We start from the raw sequence: 24,370 nt of genomic DNA, 5'->3' as shown, positions 1-24,370 counted from the left end.
TACATCCTACACCCATTCAATTTAAACGTACTTTTAAAAAACTTTTTTGTCTTGATTATTTTGAGCAATCTGAAGGTGCTAACTGTATTCAAGATTTAGATGATATTTTACTTAGGCTTGAAAATACTCCTACAAATGAAATTAAAATACTTTTCCCAGAAAAAAATCCTATTCAATTTCCATTACCTATTAGAAACATTAAAAATTACAAACAAATTAATTTACCTGATCAAAATGCTTTGACATACTTTTGCGGTTACTTAATCGGGCAATGTTTAAAAGTGCATCAATGTTCAACTTGTTTAAATTTTGCACAAGCAACTACTTCATTATCCAGTGAAGCTTTTTATTCCCATTTTACATCATATGGAGAAAATCCTTCTTTATTATTCCGTGATTTAATTATGCCGAATTCTACTTTTTATCAGTATATTGTTCAAATTAATCAAGTTTTTAATAGGCATTTTATTTCATTAGCTCCTCAGCCTAATGTGGGTAAGACTCTTAGAGATTTAATTTTAAATACAATTTTTTTTTACCATCCGTGTGATAATTTCCCTAAAGATTTCTTAATTAACCTGTTCTTAAGATTTAGAATATACAATTCATTAAATAGAAGCAACAAGGAATCTCAAGAATTACGTACTGATGATAAGAAGAAAACATTTAAAATTCTTTCAAATTTATAAATATTGAATTAAGAAATAAAACCAGCTGTTGATATTAATTAATTTTTATTTATAACTGTTATGTTTCAGTATCTTTAGCCAAGTACTTTTCACTAAGCCGTCCTTTTTAGGACGAAACAATAATCTTATGTAAGTTAATAAAATTGATATTTCTTTATTATAATGATTTTGTTTTTATGTAATATATTATTTATTTATTTATTTGTAATTTTTCTCTTGCATGTGTTCATTGAATAAAGAAAATATATTCTTACTAAATTTCTAATATGTTTGTTCTTTAAACCTAGTATTATAATCTAAATCTAATTACCTATTATTACATTAGTCATTAATTTTAGTAGGTATTTTAATATTATATTCTTTACCATACATTGGTTTTATATTTGGATGAGGAGATAAGTTGTTTGGTGAGTTGGATAGGTTCGTTCAGCTGGTGCTCGTATTATTATTGGATATTAGAGCGCTAAGAGAATCAATCATAAGAGTGAATTTATTGTCTGATGGGACTGTAAATTGTACTGCCATGTATAGTGCATAGATTTCCGCTGTTCATGCAGGTGAATAAATGAAGTCTGACGGTTTTGACTGATGTATTGTCTACTATTGTGAAACCTGTTCTGTTTGTGCGTTTTGATTGATGTCTGTGGTCTGTATAAATGAGAAAGCTACTGTAGAAGTTTGAATTTGTAAAATTTAAATTTATACCTATAGATATAGATGCATTATTATGAATAGAGACAAAATTAAAAATATTCTGCGTCGAAACCAATAATATTGGTTATACATTACCTAGGTAGGTACTCAAACAATAGTTTTAAGTAGGTACCTAGAACTGAATTTTAAAATATAGTCACCTATAGTTATAAAGGTATTATAAATATTTCATAGTCATCAAAACAATCCCCATATAAGATTAAGTACTGCACAAATTGGTATTGGTTTAATATTTTACTTCTAGTAGGTAATAAAGTAATGTAGAAATTACAGAATTCCAAGTCTCGTCGTAAATATTTACTTACGCCTTACAATATAATTTATAGCCAAATGCGCTACACATGTAATAAAAAAAAAAAAGGTGGGTAAGTGGATGTCGCTCTGCTGTACAGTAGGTTACAAGTGGGTCACTGCAATGGGTGGTGTTAAATTTGAATTCAATGATATAATATCATTGTATAAGAAAAACTATTCTGAGCGAAAACGGTCAGTCAGCCTATGATATTAACAAGTATATTTGATGATATTATTGTAAATAGAGCATTGTTTTAAATTTTCAATCCTTAGCTAAAAAAGTAAAGATAAAGTAAAGTAAACATTTTATAAACTTTTAACTACAAAATAAATATTAAACTTTAAATTTGATAGTTTGTCAAAATTTGAACTTTAAATGCTTATAAAAAAAAATTGTGTTTAACTTGAAAAGTGCAATTTCTATTTTTTTAAATTATTTCATTTTTACTACTATGGAAAATACAGTAGAAACTATTAATTGTATGCATTACCTATTGCAATTTAATAAATTGGTTCAGAACTCTGGTGAGGTTAGGTTTGAGACTTTCAGGTAGTAGGTACACAGGAAATAGGAAAACTTATTCGGGTGAAAAGAATATAAAAACATATTGTACAATTACCATATAATTGTTATACATATCTATGATAAAATACAATAAAACAAGGTTTGCTATTTGTTTTTCTTTATAATATATTATAATGTATGTATTTATAAGATTAATAATCAAATATCACAAAAATTCCAAATCAAACAAGACTCCATGAACATTAAACACTTAAACTTGTACGTCATCCATTGGGATGAACCGCACGCCATTTTAAGAGGAGAAAAACACAACTAAATAAAGCTTTAATTATTAGTATATTTATTTTATTTTTTAATTTTTTTTTTCTTACTAGTTGGTCATGAAATCCAGTTTGAAAGAACATATTATTATTTACACCTTAACAATTACATAACCACTTTTATTCTTTTTTAAATATTCATATTATTATAATTATCAGTATAATAATAGTTTTTACGAATTTTTAAAAAATATAAATATAAATAAGTTAAAATAGTTTTCGATTAAAACAGAAATAAATGGATCAGTCAACTGGTTTCAAACGTTAATGCGATTTGAAATTATAATTATTATAATAACTGTACATCGTTTTACCGTTTGAATTCACATGTAACAATTTATTAATAATATATATTATGATCAATAAACACTCAGTTTTTATAAGATTATTATTATTATATAATATTGTAACAAAAACAGTGGAATTAGGCGCAACAGTACAGGTTGATGGAAATCTGGCAGAAGGGGAGTTATAATAAAATCATGAGTAATATTATATAGGTACCTAACAATATGGAATACTAAGGCTGGCTGTTAATTCTATATAATATAAAAACCTGGAAGGCCTACATAAATACTAAATAGGTAATGTCAATAGTCGTTTATAATGATAATAATATGCTAAAACGAAAACGATATTCAATTAGAAAACAATTTTATGAAATAGATACTAGGTTTATGATGTAGTATGCACCATAGGCTTAAATATTATTAATGAAGTAGTCTACCTTGGGAATTAATATTTTTGATTACCATATTACAATGATAACAAACAGTATACTTTTAAAAATATTTTTTATTTATAAATAAATTGAATATATATTAGTAAATTTCACTTAAATTACAAAACAAAACATTTACAACAAATAATGGAACTAAAAGATTTCATAACAAGTCATTAAGGCAAGTAAAAGAAATAATAATTTAATACTATTGAGCTTCGATATTTATTTATTTTTGTAAATAATTCAATGACTACAAAAGAATATACATTTGACAACTAAAGAAAATAAAAATTCAACAAAACAAAAAACTATGGTTTCAAACTGTTGTAACCTTTCTGTTAGTTAAAATTAAAATATTATAAAGAAATGAAACATTTTTTTTTTAATTTTTAATTTTATTTAAGTTTCCTTCGACTAGGAAGGAATATACATTAATACATATTTTGATATACAAATTGTGTCAGGGCATGGTGAAAAAAAATTGAATGATAGCCATTAAGTTACAAAGAATTTCTAATTTTCCAATCAAGCAAACCCTCTCCCGCAATCTTTGAAATAGTAGTATTTAAAAACACTGTGCGCTTGTTGTATTCATTATTTTTTAATTATTATTATTAATGATGATAAAGACTCCAATGTATTATTTGCAGTCATATGATCAATAAAAAAAATATATTTAATTACCAAGGCAGTTATTTATACTTAATAAGATAAAATGTTTACAGGATATATTATAATTACAGTAATGCAGTAATTTAAACAAAATATGATATAATATATTATACATTATGTATTAATTATATATTTCTAGGTTAATTATGTTTAAAAAGCAGGTTTGCAATCATATTCAATAATATCTTACAAAATTGTTTTATTTAAGTAAATAAAAATCAGATAATTAATGATTGGAAAATCAGTTAATAAATTAAACCATAGACTAACACACATTGTATAGACATGTATGTATAAATATATATTTATCAATATTAGCCTCCCATGACTAGTACTAAGGGAAATTATTTCCTAATTCCACTTAAATATTTATATATGTTAATTATTTAGCTATTTAGGTATTTAAAAAAAAATAACAAGTATATACATGATTAATAAAAAAATATACATTTTGTCAAAAGAAAAAATGTCATCCCAGTATCCTTCCAACTAATTACATTTTAAAATGTTCTTGAAGTGTACAATTTTAATAATATTCAATATCGAGACATTCAAAATGAAGATTACAAATAACACAATATAACCCAAAATAATTAAACAACTAAAAACAAAAAAGATAAAACAAACAAACAATACTTAATGGGGCTTCCATTATGAGCTTTTTTTTTATTTTGTTATATTATATATTTTATTTAAGCCATATACCTACTCTATTTTTAAAACAATAAACAACAAACATAACACATATATGGCCATTACAATACACTGGCGAAATGTATCAACCACTATGTAACAATAAACAAAATAATAATAATAAATTAATAATAATAATAATAATAATAATAATAATAATAATAATAATAAATTGTTGTTTTGAAGTTTTTCATGGATCAATGAAAATGATTAGAATCTCCAGTGGCAATTAATTTAGAGCATACACATAATATTTACACCAGATAATTTTATATTCAATTTATTAAGTGTTTTTATGTTAGCAAATTTAAATGACAAATATTATGGTAACTAAAAAGGCAAATTTTGCAAAACGTTTTTGATATGAAGAGATTTTTCAGACCAGTATACAGTTTTGAAATTATCCTAAAACATTTATGACTTGATGAATATCCCAAAAAGTTAGTAACAATAAGAAATCAAATAAATAAAGTAGGTATGGACTCGTTTAATATTTAACTTTAAATCAAATATTGGAGTACGGAATTTTATTTGAGAATCATTATTAAATATTGATGTTGGATTTGGATAAGAACATAAACGTTAAGTATTTGTGAAAAATTGAGCAAAACCAACCAAGTAAAAATTAAAATTAAGACAATTTTGAATAATTACTTATTTAAACATTTAGATACATTTTTGTTGAGTACTTTTATTCTGTGGCTGATTTTAAACTTTTTGTTTCAATGTATACAAAATGGTTGCGTTAAGTTAAAATGATAAAAGTATAGTATAAGACAGAAAAACCCAAACAGATGACTATCATCAAATAATTTACATTTAACTACATTATATATAAGATAACTAAATTCTATACATTTTAATTCATTTTATTAAATTGTATTTTGGCCATTTGCAATCATGGCCTCAGTAAAAATTTTAAAAAAAAATCTAGTCTACTAACTTAGTTTTTAAAATTTTTTTATCATTTCATCTTTCATTTAAATTTGAAAACATTTTCAGAAAACATTTAAGCGATATAAAATTATAAATTACATTTTTCTTCAAAAAAAAACCTGATGTCCTCTTATTATGCTTTATCATAAATATTTTAACATCGTTCTACTATATTATATAACTAGAACTCTTTCACTCCTATTTCATTTTTTTTTTTATATATCAATAAAAATTAAACTAAAAACAAAAAAGTTAAATAAGAATATAAAAAAAAAAAAACAAAATAAAATAAAATAAAATTGGTCGATTAACGGATGCGGGTGACAAATGTATCATATTGTTTCATGGGATAATTTAACATTTTTTCATCTAAAATAATACAATCAATAAAAATTAATATAATTTAGTGTGAAACACAAATAATATTGCATACATTAAAATGTTTATAAAATTATTTGCACGGTAAATGTTAAAATAAAAGACAAAACAAAACAACATTGCTTTTAAGTATAAATAATAAAAATATACTTGTTTATAAGCATTCCGTAATTTGAAAAACATCTGAACTAAACAATGAATGAAATATATAACAACACTGTGATAAGCAAACATAAAGAAAAATCAAACCCCTCATTGTAATAACTTCAAGCTTTTAAATTTTGTTCAAATCCAATCAGTCAATACTCACAAAATTTTTTACTATACATAAAAAAAAATGTATAAGTACTTATAATAACAATTATTAAATAATGTCAAAAAATAAATATCAATGCAACTGAAAACTTGAGGTTAAGAATATTACAAGCTTACTAAAATGTAATAACATAATTGGAAATTCTTGATAAATTAAGTTGAAACATAATGGTTACTTGTTAACATTCAAAGTAATTCATAATTATACTATGTCAATGCAAATTACGATTACAAATAATTCAAATTGATATATATATATAAATACATATATAAATATATGACATACAAATATAAGCTAATGCATGTTAATGTATAATTTTTATCACAGTTATGTTATTTAAATCTTTTAATATATACATAAACATAAGTATATATGAATATAATATATCTATATAGGAGTTTTGTTTCAAAGTTGTTTTGTTTTATGCATTTCTTTTTTCATAAAAGGAAACAATCATAAGATATTAAACTTATGTAAAAAAAAACTAACAATAAACATAATAATTTGGACAAATTGATTAGAATATAATGACAGTAGGACGGGGATATATTTATCTATCACGGTTGTTTTAAGCCTACCAATTTAAGCATAAAACAATGTTACAATTTGTGTGTCGATACTGTCTGGATCCTTCCACTTATTTGCCATACTTGTGTAGTGAATTGTTTTTTTACTGAAAAATTAACCATAAATGACCTTGTGCTTTCAAGCTAAGTTGATTATAATCAATTTACATAATATAGAAATTTGGTTGTTACTAAAATATAACATAAAAACCTATGTAATTGATAATATGGGAATAATATTTTTTACATAACATAGAATTGTTTTTATTTATTAATATTTTATAGAACATAATTTGTACAAATAATGCTAGTGCTAAGGAATTTACGATATTTTAGATGGCTAATTTAAGAAAAATAACTTCTGCTGGTGGAACACAAAACTTAAACTTAAATGTTAAAGTTATGGAAAAATAATTTTTTTTAACTTAATCGAGACTGTAAAAATGATTTTAATACTTACAGAACCGTTATATTTATTATGTTGAGTCACAACTAATACTCAGGCCTTATCTACATTTTACTTAGGAGACTTAGTACGATTGAATTTTGATGATCCTTTCCTTGGTATTGTTCCCCGTTCACTATTTGCTGTTCTGTGTCCTTTACCAGACCGATTTGTCAGAGGAACCTCTGAAATGAGCATAATCATATCAATATCAAATAACATCTTCTAAACATTGCATAGATTAATTATTAAAACAATTTCAATTTGAATATTAATTATTTATTAGTTAATAACTTAATAAATCTATCTGTACAGATAACAAACAATAACTTAATTATCTTAAAAGCAGTTTCAGATTAGATCTTAAGATGACGCTACACTAACATTTGTTGAATACGCCATACAAGTGCGTAACATGGCAACATTTTACTCTCAGCAGATCACGTTTAGCTCCCATTAGTTTAAAAATAATAGTGAATTGACCTCTTACAAAATTTAAAGGTAAGATTATTATCTAGGGCATTTTATAGGCTTTTTATTATATTTTAATTTTAAAGCGAGTTATGAGTATTTTAAGATGTACACACAATAAACAATTTTAAAATACTGATAATTTGCTTTAAAATTAAAATATAATAAAAAGCCTATAAGATTCTCTACATAATAATATTACCTTTAAATTTTATAAGATGTCAATTCACTCTAATTTTTAAACTTATGGAGCTAAACATGATATGCTGAGCATAAAATTTGCTATGTTACACATTTGTAAAACGAAAACAACAAATGTCTGTGTAGCATATTCTTAATACATTTATGAAGTCAAAAGATAGTGATTTAAGCTAAATAATAAATATTAGGTATAGTAGTCAATAGACATGATGGATGATAAGAAATATAATACAAAATCATTTTAAATTTAAATAACTTAAAAAAAAAAAAAATAATATTAAAAATGTGTTAACTATACCTGCTGTAAGGTTTGATTGCTTAGATTGGGGTATCACAACAGGTATGGTTTCATCTTTTTTTTCTTCTTCTATAATAGGAGATTGCCCAAATGTTATAATGGTAGGAATGTGGCTCTCATTCCTTTCTTTGTGATGCTGTGCTACTTGTGCATAACTTAGTTTATGACCAATATTTGGAGAACCATTCCCGTTAAGAACAGGATTGTTGTTAGCCATATCTGCAGAAAATGTAGCAGGTGGTTGTGGTATGACACAAGCACATTGTGATGGCAAAGCAGCCTTATGATTTGGTACAATTGGTTTAGTATTAAGAGATGTACCATTGGCTTTAGGCGTAGTAGGTGGCATGTCAGATTTCGCTGGCATTACAGTCTTATCTGTAGGATTTATTATAGAATTCGAAGTCGTAACAATATCCTGAACCTTATAATAAAACAATATAACATATTTCCCGTTAGTCTATTATTAATACATTAAGACTAGATTAGGATCATGGTTGAAATATACAGGTTATTGCATATATTCTTGGATTTTTATCATCAGAAACAAAACAGCTGCGTGAAGGGATATCCCAAATATAAATTGTTCTTATCATCAAAAACACACTGACAAAAGCTAACAAATTCAAAATTCCCGCACATGTATATTTGATTATTATTGGTTCTCTTTACGCTGCCATTTATGTTTTTACCATCAAATATTTGATCTAGAATGGGTATAAATGCAATAACCTTGTATATTTATTTTCAACATTGATTAAAATAAACAAATACCTTTGGGAGCAAATTAACAGAGCTCAAAGACATATTTGATACGTCATCAACGATTTCAGTCACAGGTACAAACCCAACAGGAGGCACTGTTTGTAAACCATTTGGTAGACTCTCTGACTTAACAGTTTGGTCTATATCATCATCAGTCTTAGATACAGAGGGTTCAGACAGAACTGTTGAAATACTCGAGGTTGAAATTACAGTAATCCTATAAATCAAAATAAGTCAATAATATTAAAGATGTAATTTAATGAGTATATTATTATAAATAATTAAGAATGTATAACCGGGCTCGGATTTTATAGTTTTTTCTAAGATACATATAAAAAATAGGATAGTGAGTTATACATTTTTTTTATTTGTTAAGGACTTAAAACATGAAATTTAATATGGCTATTTATAGTATATTTGAAGTATTTTAGATTTCTAGTTCTATTTTTTGCTATTATGCACAATATAATGATTTATTTTGTAAGTAGAAACAATATACCATTTATGTGAACCAAAAATAACCTAACCTAACCATTTTTATTTCATGTTATATATTTCCAGGTAGCCCGAGGTATTCGGTATTGGCACATCGGATAATATATAAAGTTATAACTCCTTATCAGTTGTATTTATATATTTTTGTCTAATTATCATTTAATAAATATAAGTTATTTAAATTGTAAACAGAAGACATTTTTTAAATATCTTAGCATTGATTATAACATTAACATGAAAAAAATTATGACACCTTAGCAGTTATCTTGATTTAGGTCTCTAACTATAAGTTTTAATAATTACCTAGGATCAATGTTAATACGAGGTGACAACTGGTCATGGGGCAATGAAGTTGGTGACTGGTTTGGTATGGACACAACTTGAGGTGGTAACGGAGGGAACGCATCAGCAGCCAAATCAAAACTACCAGTTGGTGGTTGAGGTATAGTACTTGTGGTTACAACTTCTGGTCCTACTTCATCATCTTTCTTCCTTCGCCTATACCTATGCAATACAAACAATTTAAGTAATAATTTAAAATCAATTGATAATTAATATAACTCAAAATACTAGTATTTTCTATTTTGACAAATAAAATAAAATATTTAAGAATATATTACCTTGGTGGCAATGTTGTGGGATCTTTTGGGATGTTGATTGTTCCACTAGACTGTCTATCAACTACAGTTGAATCTTGATTGTCAACATAGTTTCTGGTTGCATTGGAAATATGCAATGATCCACTACTACTAGATGACTTAGTTAGACTTCCATTAGATGTGTAACTACCAGGTCGAGATGGTAAACCACTATCTGAAGCTGAACTTCGGTAATATTCACTACCACCAACAGAATTATGACGCATTTTTCCATTGGTTCGACCACTATTTGAAATACGTTTAAATTTGTAAGAATTGCAAAAAAAAAGTTTATTTTATTGCTTTTGTAGTAGACTACTAAAATAATACTTACGGAGCACGTGAAACATTATATCTTGAATTCTGAGGTTTAGTAAAATTTCCTTGGGGAGCCAATCCATTCACAGAAAATATGCCACTAAGATCAGTTGTGTAATAGGCACCTGTCGCAGGATGAGCCCAATGTTGAATCATATTTGTAGGATAATATGGAGACTGTTGCTGCTGCTGTAACTTATTAATAATATTCAACATAATTATTCTAACCAAAAAACTACTCTAAAACATTTATGTATTACTAAAGAAATAATCTAAAACATAAAATAATTTGATACACTTACATATACTTGCAGATTAGCAGCAGCATAATTGACTGGAGCATATTGAGCTGGTCCTCCATTTGTATAAAACAATCTGGCAGCTTGAGGATGTTGTGGGGGTGGAGCGGGAGGCCCAGATTGTGTAACCCCTTGATCTATATATGGATTGATAGGTTGAGCTTGCATTGGCGGAGTTCTAAAACCATTTACTGTTTTTATAACCGGAACAGGTGATATTGGTGCAGCCATGCGATTCATTGGCTTTGCTTTGATACGTGCCATTATAGGTCGACCCTAAAGTAATTAAACTTAGAAATGAATCATTTATATTCAAAAACATTTTTAAATTATATATATTGACAATATGCATAAGTGATAAATTATCATCATGAGCATTTAACATTTTATCCTAAAAAGAAACAATTTCAAAACTATCCTGACAAGTTGCTAAACCATAATTTATATACTTCAGTTGGTAGTGCATGTAATAAAAAAATCACAAAAATTCAATAATATGTAATAAATTATCATCATAAGCATTTAACATTTTATCCAAAAAAGAAACAATTTCAAAACTATCCTGACCAGTTGCTAAACCATAATGTATATACTTCAGTTGGTAGTGCATGTAATAGACAATCACTGAAAATTCATTAATATGTGATAAATTAACATCATAAGCATTAATTTACTGTTCTTTAACAGAACTCTGTTAAAACAGAGAATTTCTAACAATCTTGACTGTTTGCAAAATATATAATAAATTAATTCAAAATAATACTTCAGTTGGTAGTGCATGTAATAAAAAATCACAAAAATTCAATAATATGTGATAAATTTTCATCATAAGCATTAAGCATTTAACATTTTATCCTAAAAAGAAACAATTTCAAAATTATCCTGACAAGTTGCTAAACCATAATTTATATACTTCAGTTGGTAGTGCATGTAATAAACAATCACCGAAATTCATTAATATGTGATAAATTAACATCATAAGCATTAATTTACTGTTCTTCAATAGAACTCCGTTCAAACAGTGAATTTCTAACAATCTTGACTGTTTGCAAAATATATAATAAATTAATTCAAAATAATACTTCAGTTGGTAGTGCATGTAATAAACAATCACCGAAATTCATTAATATGTGATAAATTAACATCATAAGCATTGAATTATTGTTCTTCAACAAAACTCCATTCAAACAGAGAATTTCTAACAATCTTGACTGTTTGCAAAATATATAATAAATTAATTCAAAATAATACTTCAGTTGGTAGTGCATGTAATAAACAATCACTGAAATTCATTAATATGTGATAAATTAACATCATAAGCATTAATTTACTGTTCTTCAACAAAACTCCATTCAAACAGTGAATTTCTAACCATTTTAACTGTTTGCAAAAAATATAATAAATTAATTCAAAATAATACTTCAGTTGGTAGTGCATGTAATAAAAAATCACAAAAATTCAATAATATGTGATAAATTTTCATCATAAGCATTAAGCATTTAACATTTTATCCTAAAAAGAAACAATTTCAAAACTATCCTGACTAGTTGCTAAACCATAATTAATACTTCAGTTGGTAGTGCATGTAATAAACAATCACCGAAATTCATTAATATGTGATAAATTAACATCATAAGCATTGAATTATTGTTCTTCAACAAAACTCCATTCAAACAGAGAATTTCTAACAATCTTGACTGTTTGCAAAATATATAATAAATTAATTCAAAATAATACTTCAGTTGGTAGTGCATGTAATAAACAATCACTGAAATTCATTAATATGTGATAAATTAACATCATAAGCATTAATTTACTGTTCTTCAACAAAACTCCATTCAAACAGTGAATTTCTAACCATTTTAACTGTTTGCAAAAAATATAATAAATTAATTCAAAATAATACTTCAGCTGGTAGTGCATGTAATATAAAATCACAAAAATTCAATAATATGTGATAAATTATCATCATAAGCATTAAGCATTTTATCCTAAAAAGAAACAATTTTAAAACTATCCTGACAAGTTGCTAAACCATAATTAATACTTCAGTTGGTAGTGCATGTAATAAACAATCACCGAAATTCATTAATATGTGATAAATTAACATCATAAGCATTAATTTACTGTTCTTCAATAGAACTCCGTTCAAACAGTGAATTTCTAACCATTTTGACTGTTTGCGAAAAATATACATAAATAAATTCAAAAATATAATACTTCAGTTGGTAGTGCATGTAATAAACAATCACAAAAATTCAATAATATGTGATAAATTATCATCATAAGCATTTTATCCTAAAAAGAAACAATTTCAAAACTATCCTGACTAGTTGCTAAACCATAATTAATACTTCAGTTGGTAGTGCATGTAATAAACAATCACCGAAATTCATTAATATGTGATAAATTAACATCATAAGCATTGAATTATTGTTCTTTATCATAATTCAGTTCAAACAAAAAATTTCTTAACATCTAGACTATTTGAAAAATATACATAAATAAATTCAAAAGTATAATACTTTAGTTGGAGGTGCATGTAATAAAAAATCACTACAAATCAATAATATGTGATAAATTATCATCATAAGCATTTTATCCTAAAAAGAAACAATTTCAAAACTATCCTGACTAGTTGCTAAACCATAATTAATACTTCAGTTGGTAGTGCATGTAATAAACAATCACCGAAATTCATTAATATGTGATAAATTAACATCATAAGCATTGAATTATTGTTCTTTATCATAATTCAGTTCAAACAAAAAATTTCTTAACATCTAGACTATTTGAAAAATATACATAAATAAATTCAAAAGTATAATACTTTAGTTGGAGGTGCATGTAATAAAAAATCACTACAAATCAATAATATGTGATAAATTATCATCATAAGCATTTTATCCTAAAAAGAAACAATTTCAAAACTATCCTGACTAGTTGCTAAACCATAATTAATACTTCAGTTGGTAGTGCATGTAATAAACAATCACCGAAATTCATTAATATGTGATAAATTAACATCATAAGCATTAATTTACTGTTCTTCAATAGAACTCCGTTCAAACAGTGAATTTCTAACCATTTTGACTGTTTGCGAAAAATATACATAAATAAATTCAAAAATATAATACTTCAGTTGGTAGTGCATGTAATAAACAATCACAAAAATTCAATAATATGTGATAAATTATCATCATAAGCATTTTATCCTAAAAAGAAACAATTTCAAAACTATCCTGACTAGTTGCTAAACCATAATTAATACTTCAGTTGGTAGTGCATGTAATAAACAATCACCGAAATTCATTAATATGTGATAAATTAACATCATAAGCATTGAATTATTGTTCTTTATCATAATTCAGTTCAAACAAAAAATTTCTTAACATCTAGACTATTTGAAAAATATACATAAATAAATTCAAAAGTATAATACTTTAGTTGGAGGTGCATGTAATAAAAAATCACTACAAATCAATAATATGTGATAAATTATCATCATAAGCATTTTATCCTAAAAAGAAACAATTTCAAAACTATCCTGACTAGTTGCTAAACCATAATTAATACTTCAGTTGGTAGTGCATGTAATAAACAATCACCGAAATTCATTAATATGTGATAAATTAACATCATAAGCATTAATTTACTGTTCTTTAATAGAACTCCGTTCAAACAGTGAATTTCTAACCATTTTGACTGTTTGCGAAAAATATACATAGCAGAACTCCATTCAAACGGAGAATTTCTAACCATCTTGACTGTTTGCAAAAAATATAATAAATTAATTCAAAATAATACTTCAGTTGGTAGTGCATGTAATAAACTATCATACAAATTCAATAATATGTGATAAATTATCATCATAAGCATTAAACAATTTTTCTTAAAAAGAAACAATCCTGATAAGTTACTAGAACATAATTAATACTTCAGTTGGTAGTGCATGTAATAAACAATCACCAAAACTCATTAATATGTGATAAATTATCATCATAAGCATTAAATTATAGTTCTTTAACAGTATTGAGTTCAAATGAAGAATTTCTAAATATCTAGACTATTTGCAAAAATATACATAAATTAATTCAAGATAATACTTTAGTTGACAGTACATGTAATAAACAATCACAAAACTTCATCAAAGTTTCATATATTTTCATCAGAACCATCAAATGAATGTTTTTTAACAGAATTCAGTTCAAAGGAAGAACATTTTGACCAGTGAACAGCAACTGGCAGCCAAACTGTTCAATTAATTATGATTTATATACATTTAATCATAAGAATGCTTCAGTTGGTAGTGCATGTAATAAACAATCACTTAAATTCATGTAAGAGTAATTAATCATCATCATAAGCATTAAATTCTTTTTTTTTAAATTTTATACAGAATTTCTTAGCATCTTGAAAATTTACAATAACATAAATATTAAATAATAATTAATTAAAAGTACTAATTAATACATTAGTTGGTAGTGTATATAATAAATAAGATAAGATCATAAAATGTATATTGTAGAATATAACATAAATATCAACTGATTTAGAAAAAGTATCAGAAATATGGTTTTATTAATTATAAATATTACTTAATAAATATAATGCTTCTGTTGGTAGTGCGTGTAATAAACAATCACTTAAATTCATAAAAGTATGAATAATTATCAGCATAAGCATCAAATTATTTGTCTTTAACGGAATTCAGTCTTAGTATATAATCTCTTCAATTTCCAAATTTTTTTTAAATAGAATCAATGTCAAATATAGAAATTCAGAACACCTTGACGGTTTGAAAAAATACAAATACATTTTATTCAAAATAAACAGTAATGTAGTTATCATTTAAGAACATAAAAAACAATAAATTACCATCTCGAGTAACCCAATATTTATGAACCACTTATATTGTTGTTAAGTGTATAACTGTTATTGAAAGATGTATCAGAATAACTTTTTTTGTTAGTTATAATATAATGCATAAAATAACTTTCAATAATTTACATACTATAATATTTATAAAACATAAATTTTTTTTTAACTCGCATTGAATTCTTTAAGACTATTTGTTGTTTTATTATCAAGTTATTTAATAAAGAACATTTTTATCATTATTATTATCAATATAATATTGAAAGAAACTCCAATGCATGTAATGTATTGTACTATATCGATGACAAAATTGATTCATAATAACACACTAAAAATAATAATATAATATAATCCTTGTTTTTACATATAAATGTGAACCAACCTGAAATTCTTTGACCTCTTCGCGAAGATACAAAAATGCTCTTTGTGCATCTTCATCATTTTCAAAAGTGATATACCATGAATTATTATGAGCAAACTCGCATGATATCATTTTAGGACATGATTCACCAGCAAATAATCCCTGTGATCAAAAATAATTGATATATATGTATGAGTTTTATAATTTTATGATGTTTAAGAAAAATTACAGATGAACGTTCCAGCGACAAACCTTAATGTCTTCAATTGGAGTAGTTTGAGGAATTTCCCGCAAGATAACAATACAACGTTTGTGATTTGGGCGGACTTTTAATCCTTCATCATCAACTTGCACATTTGGCGACTCTAATTGAGGATTATTATGAATTATTATTAGATTTAAAACATTAAAAACAAAATTTACCTCTCAATACTTCAGTGATCAACTTAATGTCTTTAGTCAATTTTTTTACTTGATTAAAATTGGCAACTGTCCATATTGGAACATATTGGTCATTGTCCATTTGTGACAATAAGTATGCATCATTTGCCAAATTCTCTCTATTTAATAATTTTAAGTAATATTGATAATCTTAATTGTTTTAAAAAGTAAAAATAATAATATATAGATTTACAAAAACTGTAGATCATAATTTTACCTTGAAAAATAATATTCTAACTGATTTGATAAAAGTTGTTTGAGTTGTTCTACTGATTGCGAAGGCATATTTTCAGTAGAAGTCTCTGCGTTAACCATTGTGCTATTTTTTCCAGTTAAAATTACTGTACCACTTCTACTATCCGATGCCGGCACTTCATAACTTCCATTTATGGAACTAAAAATGTATAACAAATAATTTTAATATAATTTAACAATATATTTAACAGATATTAATATATGGGTAGTGATTATATTATAATATATATACCTATACCTAATAATTATAATTTATAATTGTGACTTGTGTATAATATCTTTGATATGCCCAAAGATATATAATATTTACATACATATGATAATCATAAGTCATAACCAATTATCTAAAAATTGAGCATAAATGTATACCTGCTTGAGTCTACCGAGATATTTTTGTATCTGTCATAACCTAATCTAACATTTAACCTAACCTCCATGACCTTTTTAATTCATATAACTGTCGTTACACATTTTAATTTAAATGAAGTGATTTAAGTGCTTGTAATTAAATGGTAAAAAACATACCACAAGTAGAATTGGATTCTACTCTCTGGTATATTTAATATACTATGGTGACATTCTGGTATACTACTTACCAACTGCTAAATTCAGCTAATCACTGCACACATTTTTTTTATTGAACTATGTTTAATGTATATAAAAAACTATAAAATTGAAACAAACCTAATCTTGGGCAGTTTAGTGGGTCAATTTTCTATAGTTTTTGGATCAGGTAGCCTGGCAGACATAAAACTTACTCTACAATTATACAAACATTTTCGTGTGAAAGATTGTTTACACTGAAGTGTAAATACTTACACCTAGCAATTTTCAGCAACTATATTCTCGGCGATTGTTTACCTTATTAGAGTATATTATATTGTTATACCTAATTAGTATATATAAATATTATAATATGTTATATGTACGAGTAATTGATGCAGATATCAGGGGTGCCATTTGAGGGGTGGCAGGGTGTGCACTCCCAAACCCAGAATTTTACTATCTACAATTGGCCTAGCGCCATTGATACTATGGTCTTGCCGCCTTGGCCTTCAGTTTGCCAATCTTTAACTGTGTATTTTCCCTTTTGTTTGATATCTTAAATTCAAATATAAGTAACTATTAATTATTTATGCGTTCAAAAATTTAAAAATAATAAAAGTTGAATGATAAGGTACCTACCTAAAATTTGAATATTTTATATTTAATCCTTGTGGTATGTATGAAAGCTAAGTATGTTTATAATAATTAAAGTTCCATAGTGAAAACAAGAGGAACGTTCTTTTAACAATTGGCCTGATGGTGGGAAAAAATTGGCCTCTTAAATTGTTTGCTCACCATTAAAAAAAACTGAAATAGGGCCCGGCCCTGGCTGAGATCGCGATAACGTTTTTAATTATTCTTCCGTACATTTTACCCATGGGGATTTACAGTCCAAATCTTTTTTGACAGAAGGCAATGGTACAATAACCTTTTTTTCAAAGCAAGATATTTTTGTGTTATTTGGGGATAGCTGGACACAGTTAGAAAACGGGACTGTCCCAACCAAAGCAGGAAGTATGGTCATATTTCATCTACCGTTCAAGTAGTATTTGAGCAGTAACTGGTATACCGATAAAGCCATCAACCCTAATGACAACCGAAGGCGAGTATGTTGTCCTATATCAGTTGGTATATCACCGATAACTACCACTCTTATGAGGAATTAAGGGATATAAATTTATATAATTAATAATTAAAGGTAAGTATCTACCTTATTTGTCATACAATTAAAATAATTTTTGAAGATGACATCTTTATACATTTCATAAACACATAAGCTACAAATTATTAGTTTGTTATTTTTAAATATGTAAGGGTTTGTATCCAAAACATTTATTTGGGTTTCAGGTGCTGAGCGTTTAAGCAAATGAATACAAATTTGAGCCATCACTCAAATATTTACAACCATAATATACAGGGTGTAACAGATAGAACTAACTTTTGAAAAACTTCAGTTCTAATCAATATTTTTAAATTTTTTTTTTATATATAATTTATAGCCACTTGCGCTACACGTGGAATAAAAAAAAATTATTTTAATTTTTTAATACTGAAAATTTAAAATTTGATTTTTAATTTTTTTGAATAAATTCAAAATAGCCAATTTGTGAATCTCATTATAAGAACGATTTGAATGGTAAAAACATTTATCCAAGTCAGGTAATTTATTTTTTAGAACTTTTTTTAATATCAAAATTTTTTTGATTAAATTAATTTGGAATGTCTTAAATATGAAAAACAAATAATTCATTTAGAATTAAATATTTTAATTTGAAATTCATAGTCACAAAATTAATGAATTCATAGTTCTTATGATAAACTATAAATACCAAAAATATCCAGTATCAATAATTAAGAGGACGTCACACCCACATGTGTTGTTTCCGTCTTACACACGTACGACATAAGACAAAACGCGTTTATGCAGTCTGAGTAGAACTTGCTCAATTTTGGTTCTAGAGTAAAAATCACTATTATAAAATTGAACTGTGACAATATTTCTGAGGGCAAGTCGTTGTGTTTTTTCCATTATAACCAATATAACGTTAAATATATCGTTTAGAAATAGCAAAAAATAAATTTTTTTTAAAAAACCGCAACGCGACGTGTTCTCAGAAATATTGTCACAATTCAATTTTATAGTAGGTATTTTTACTCTAGAACCAAAATAGAAAGAGTACTACTCAGACTGTGTAAACGCATTTTGTCTATGCTGTATAAGTGTATAAGACAGAGACAACACAGTGGGTATGATGTCCTCTTAATAATAAGTAATAACAATTTGTCACTTCCACAAGGTATAAACGTAAAATAAATATAATTAGGTATATAAATATTTTGTTTAAGATTATAGAATACTTTAGCAACATTTCGACACCATAATGAAAAATTTGTATAAATTATTAGGTTCTAATAATGTGCATTTAATTTACTATTAATTCTATGAATAGAAATATTTTTAAAAAATATAGAATTAACAACATAAATACAGACAAAAAATAAAGGATCTTGAGTCTGTTATTTTCAAGTTAACCAGAATGTTATACCTAATATGGAAAAAAATCATTAATTTTCCAATACAATAAAAATATTATTATGCAAGAATGACTAAAATATGCAAAATAAATATTGAATTCAAAGTTCTGATAATAAATTAAAAATATCAAAAATATCCAGTATTGATAAATAATAAAAACAAATTGTTACTTACACAAGGTACAAACGTAAAATAAATATATTTATGTAAGTATTTTGTACAAGATTACCAAATACTTTAGCAACACTTCGACACCATAATGAATTTTTTTTATAAATCATTAGGTTCTAATAATGTGCATTAATTTTGTCGATAAAAATATTTTTAAAAATTATCCACAAAAATGCAGATAATATAAAAAATTATAGATTTTGGGTCGGTTTTTAAAAAAAAAATTATTTGTTTTATGGGTTTCAGTTGTTCTGATTTTTAAAGATTTCAGTAAAGCTGGGCCGATAACTGTTTTTTTAAATATCCGATATAAACCATGTAAGGTATCAAAACATCTAAGATTCCTACAAAGATAATTATTAATTTTCTACTACAAAATTTAAATATTCTTTTTAAAAAAATATATTAATAAATAATCAAATTACTTCTAAATAATTAATAATAATAATAACAAACAAGACAAATCTCCATATAACTTTTAACTTTTTAAGATAAAAATATTTAAACAAAAAATAAAAATAATAATATCGATTAACGGTAAATTCCATGTGTTCATCTTGTAATTCATGATAATTGATAATAGTATTAATTAATATTTACACCTTTATAACCATTGATAGTATAATAATGAATATTTTTTGGGATATTATCATTTATCAATCAAATTATAACGGTGGTAAACAAACAAAACATTATTGTTCTGCAAGCACATGATGGTGGATACACAAAGTTGAATTTAAATTGCAATAATGTTGTGTTTACTGTAACAAAATGATTTCTTAAATATATCCAAAGGTAGCATCATTAAATTCATTATCACAAATTAATATGTGACCTTTATTGTATAGATTTGAATGAAAACTGATAGTACCAATATCGGCTATATGTATTGGCCCAGTATTAGTTTTTAAAGGTGTTCCAAAAAATTCCAGTACAAAGCATTGTAAATAAGTGAAATATTTTGCTCAGTATATGAAAAATAAACACTAGTTTTGATCAAAATAAATATAATTTAAATACATTTTTCAATAAATTGTTTTATTAATTATGTAAAGGAATAAATTATAGGTACTTACCTAATATTTAATAACTTCACTTATAGTAATAAAGCAATTAAGTATTTAATTAATTGAGAAATATTAGTTAACTACTCACATTTAAGAGGATTTATTTATTTCTACATAATACGTTAATATATATAGTATTACTTATATAACTATATAAGTAATTTAAGAATTATAATTATACTACAGCATCAATTTGACACAAAAATAAAAATTGTTCATATCATTAGATTTTAAATATGTGCATTGAAACGAAATTCAAAGTTGATAATGGGGCTGTGAATTTAAAGTACTAAAAAACCATGAAATATGTATTAACTTTTGCACAAAATATTCCAAAACATCAAAATTATGCAAACTTACAAAATAAACATAATTAAATATGCCTTAAAAAATTATGCTTAAAGGTACTTAATAAAATATTAAAATTGAAAATAAATAAATATATAGGTACTATGAAAAAATAAATAAATATTAAGCTTAGGTACCTATAAAAAATAATTATCTTTTTGAAGAATTTATGCCAAATAAACATTTATTCAAATAGGTATGTTGGTAGGCATCACATTAGGCAATACTTTCTTCTCCCCCCCCCCAAAAAAAAAAAAAAAATATGCAATAAAAATAAACATTTAATGCTTTTATATGCAGAAGTACCTAATTTACCCAAAACAAATTTTGAATTTAGAATGTCAGATATAATGTGTTGAGTATAATTTGTATCCCACTTATTATTTATTCAAAATATAATTCATCATTCCACAAAATCTTTAAAATCATAGCCCTGACAATTATTAATTATGAATACAATTTTTTCAAGCTAACATAAAAAAATACTGTCACTTACACAATGTATAAATTTTAAATAAATATATTTACACAAGTATTTGTACAAGATTATCAAATACTTTAGCAACATTTCGACACCATAATGAAAATTGTTTATAAATCATTAGGTTCTAATAATGTGCATTTAAATTTACTATTAATATTCTATAAATTTCAAGTATTTATAAAATTGAAACATTTCATATTTACCTGTAAGAAGTGTTCGTGGCAGTAGAAACAGTCAGTGGTTCGGAGGGACTATAATGTGTCCCAATTGAAATTTTCCCTACGTCCCCATTCATGTATATATATCCTGTGAAGACGGATTATTAATCAAATATCAAAATATTCAACATATAAAACAAATACGGTACATTTTTTAATGTTATTATCACAATTTAATACACTAATTAAGTAATTGTAAAAATAAAGTAAATTAATGGGCCAACAATGAAATAACATTTTACAGAAATTCCTAACTTTTTTTGAATAGGCAACATAAAAAACTAATTGAAAACATTAATTAAATATTCTTTTCACAATAAAATTTGTAATCAGATCATTATTTTTTCCCAATTCTTAAAATACCTAAATAATTTAGAACCAGGTAACCCATCTAATTCAATATTAAAATCACAATACTACTTGTTCATCTATTCTAACCTTACCTAACCTTCATCTAACTTAAAACCCTAAACTAATAAAAATATTTGTATTTTAAATTGTGGCAGTATGTATTAAAAAAGCATCCCTATTAGTAAAACTATATTCAATGATTACGCAGAAATATCAGAGTATACACAATATCCTACAATTTCTGAACACTGCTTATCAACTAATAACAAAATATAATATTATATTATTATACATCAATGAACTAGATAAAATATAGTAGATACCTTAATTTGGAAATGTGTAGGTGATCCCTTATTGGATATTTAAAGCCTAATTTGAAGAATTAATATTGTTGTATAAATGGGTACATAAAGGTAACATTAATTAATATAATATATTAGAGGGGTGTAGGTATGTGGGGGGCAAAATGTTTGAAGAGTATGCATTTTTTGAAAATGTTGACCTATTGGTATAGAGAGAAGGTTTAATGATGGCATAAATTTAACAGTTTGCAATAGTATCCTAATATTTTGGTAAAAATATGACTTAAGGTGTAAATAATAATGCCTTCATACCAATATTTATATCAACCACAATCAAGTACTAATGTTAGACCTTTGATCACACAATTTTGACAAATAATATTAGAACATTTTAGTATAGGTACTTTTAGGTTATAGGGTTAAGGAAAATGTGTGCCTTCAGAAATTTCACATAAGGATATCAATACCATTTGAAGGGTAATATTTTGATGAGTTATAGAAGTATAACTCTGTGGATATTATGTATCTTTTTATAACAGATGGGTGCCTTTTTATTAGATATCTATCATATAAATTGTACAAATATATTCTATAAAAAAATTTAATTTTATATATTTAAATAACTGGCTATTACTGTAAGTACCTAGTATTGTCACAGGCAAAACATCAGAATATAACAAGGGATAACATTTACACCTTAACACCTGGTTATACCCGATAAAAAAACCAATTACTAACGTGTTACCGGATGATTTCAATACTTCAAAGAGCACGTAACACAAAAAGTTCCACAACTGCTTGTCAAAAGAAATTTTAAGACAAGAAACTTTCAGAAGTCAGGTCATCGAGGAGTGAAACGGAACACGAAAAACCCAAGAGTTTGAGGGGCGTGGACCGAGTGAAAAACAAACCAATTTGAATGACAAGCAAAACAGCACGATCAGAGATTTGAGGAGGATAACAGTCGATTTTCTGGTCAAAGGCCGAGAGGAAGAGAACGATCGACCCACTGATCTTCAAAATATTATGATCTACCGTCAGACAAACAAGAGTTGAACGGCACGAAAAATTAAAACAATATTAGAATAATATCGGAGATTGTCTCCATAGAATAACGTCAGCAACAATATGCAAGTGTGGTGGCAGCAGTAATAATAATAATAATAATAATAATAATAATAATAATAGCAATCTACCTGCATGAAAACGGTACAGATTACTTACACGATATTACACACTACGGAGCGGTATAATAATTATAGAGGTAGCACAAGTTGTATGATAATAATATGAACAAATAAAAGTTAAGGTTCGTAATAATATTTGAGTGTAAAATACAAGAAACCCGTGTGGTGTAAAGGGCGACCGACTGGAACCGACGGACGAGAGCAAAAATCGCAATCGGAAAAAAAAAAAAAAACCTTCGGTGTGGTGCACACACACATATATATTTGTAGGTTATCACAGCCAGCCGAGTACGACTTCTCGACGGGTTAACCTATACGCACGCCAGCCTGTAGATACACAGTGTACGCCTATCACACCGAACCTATCGAATGCCAATGGCGACCGATTTGATTATACATAATACGCACACTCACACCACACTCGTGTGACGGGTGTGATATCGCACCGCGATTGTGGGGAATTTTAG

At 26.0% G+C, this 24,370-nt stretch overlaps 1 protein-coding gene and 8 non-coding genes across 14 annotated transcripts in view; all 9 read right to left on the bottom strand.

Annotated features, from left to right (window-relative positions):
• Positions 1-7,288: 7,288 nt before the first annotated feature.
• Positions 7,289-24,370, bottom strand: part of LOC132951446 (la-related protein 4) — a 34,779-nt gene continuing 17,697 nt past the window's right edge. For 4 of the 6 annotated variants that reach the window (XM_061023257.1, XM_061023260.1, XM_061023259.1 and 1 more), the window contains 12 exons: positions 22,049-22,151; positions 16,656-16,832; positions 16,421-16,557; positions 16,250-16,362; positions 16,019-16,159; positions 10,762-11,034; positions 10,476-10,654; positions 10,124-10,387; positions 9,807-10,007; positions 9,018-9,225; positions 8,244-8,667; positions 7,289-7,458 (listed from right to left, as the gene is read on the bottom strand). In XM_061023257.1, coding sequence (XP_060879240.1) covers positions 7,346-7,458; positions 8,244-8,667; positions 9,018-9,225; positions 9,807-10,007; positions 10,124-10,387; positions 10,476-10,654; positions 10,762-11,034; positions 16,019-16,159; positions 16,250-16,362; positions 16,421-16,557; positions 16,656-16,832; positions 22,049-22,151 — 2,333 coding nt within the window. In that variant the 3' untranslated portion in view covers positions 7,289-7,345. Of the gene's footprint in view, positions 7,459-8,243; positions 8,668-9,017; positions 9,226-9,806; positions 10,008-10,123; positions 10,388-10,475; positions 10,655-10,761; positions 11,035-16,018; positions 16,160-16,249; positions 16,363-16,420; positions 16,558-16,655; positions 16,833-22,048; positions 22,152-23,940; positions 24,135-24,370 lie in introns of those variants that run through there. The other 2 variants (XM_061023263.1, XM_061023258.1) reach the window with 2 other exon arrangements.
• On the bottom strand, positions 11,517-11,594 carry LOC132951530 (small nucleolar RNA Z195/SNORD33/SNORD32 family). The gene has a single exon (XR_009665356.1). It is a non-coding gene; the product is annotated as a small nucleolar RNA Z195/SNORD33/SNORD32 family (small nucleolar RNA).
• On the bottom strand, positions 12,174-12,251 carry LOC132951529 (small nucleolar RNA Z195/SNORD33/SNORD32 family). The gene has a single exon (XR_009665355.1). It is a non-coding gene; the product is annotated as a small nucleolar RNA Z195/SNORD33/SNORD32 family (small nucleolar RNA).
• LOC132951524 (small nucleolar RNA Z195/SNORD33/SNORD32 family) lies at positions 12,660-12,737 on the bottom strand. Its single transcript, XR_009665350.1, has one exon. It is a non-coding gene; the product is annotated as a small nucleolar RNA Z195/SNORD33/SNORD32 family (small nucleolar RNA).
• On the bottom strand, positions 12,974-13,051 carry LOC132951527 (small nucleolar RNA Z195/SNORD33/SNORD32 family). The gene has a single exon (XR_009665353.1). It is a non-coding gene; the product is annotated as a small nucleolar RNA Z195/SNORD33/SNORD32 family (small nucleolar RNA).
• Positions 13,891-13,968, bottom strand: LOC132951526 (small nucleolar RNA Z195/SNORD33/SNORD32 family). Its single transcript, XR_009665352.1, has one exon. It is a non-coding gene; the product is annotated as a small nucleolar RNA Z195/SNORD33/SNORD32 family (small nucleolar RNA).
• LOC132951525 (small nucleolar RNA Z195/SNORD33/SNORD32 family) lies at positions 14,561-14,638 on the bottom strand. Its single transcript, XR_009665351.1, has one exon. It is a non-coding gene; the product is annotated as a small nucleolar RNA Z195/SNORD33/SNORD32 family (small nucleolar RNA).
• LOC132951528 (small nucleolar RNA Z195/SNORD33/SNORD32 family) lies at positions 14,691-14,768 on the bottom strand. The gene has a single exon (XR_009665354.1). It is a non-coding gene; the product is annotated as a small nucleolar RNA Z195/SNORD33/SNORD32 family (small nucleolar RNA).
• On the bottom strand, positions 15,052-15,129 carry LOC132951532 (small nucleolar RNA Z195/SNORD33/SNORD32 family). Its single transcript, XR_009665358.1, has one exon. It is a non-coding gene; the product is annotated as a small nucleolar RNA Z195/SNORD33/SNORD32 family (small nucleolar RNA).

Source organism: Metopolophium dirhodum, chromosome 8 (genome assembly GCF_019925205.1).
Source record: "Metopolophium dirhodum isolate CAU chromosome 8, ASM1992520v1, whole genome shotgun sequence".
In the NCBI taxonomy this organism is placed as follows: Eukaryota; Metazoa; Arthropoda; class Insecta; order Hemiptera; family Aphididae; genus Metopolophium; species Metopolophium dirhodum.
The sequence above is the reverse complement of the archived record's forward strand: the minus strand, read 5'-3'. Positions and strand labels throughout refer to the sequence as shown.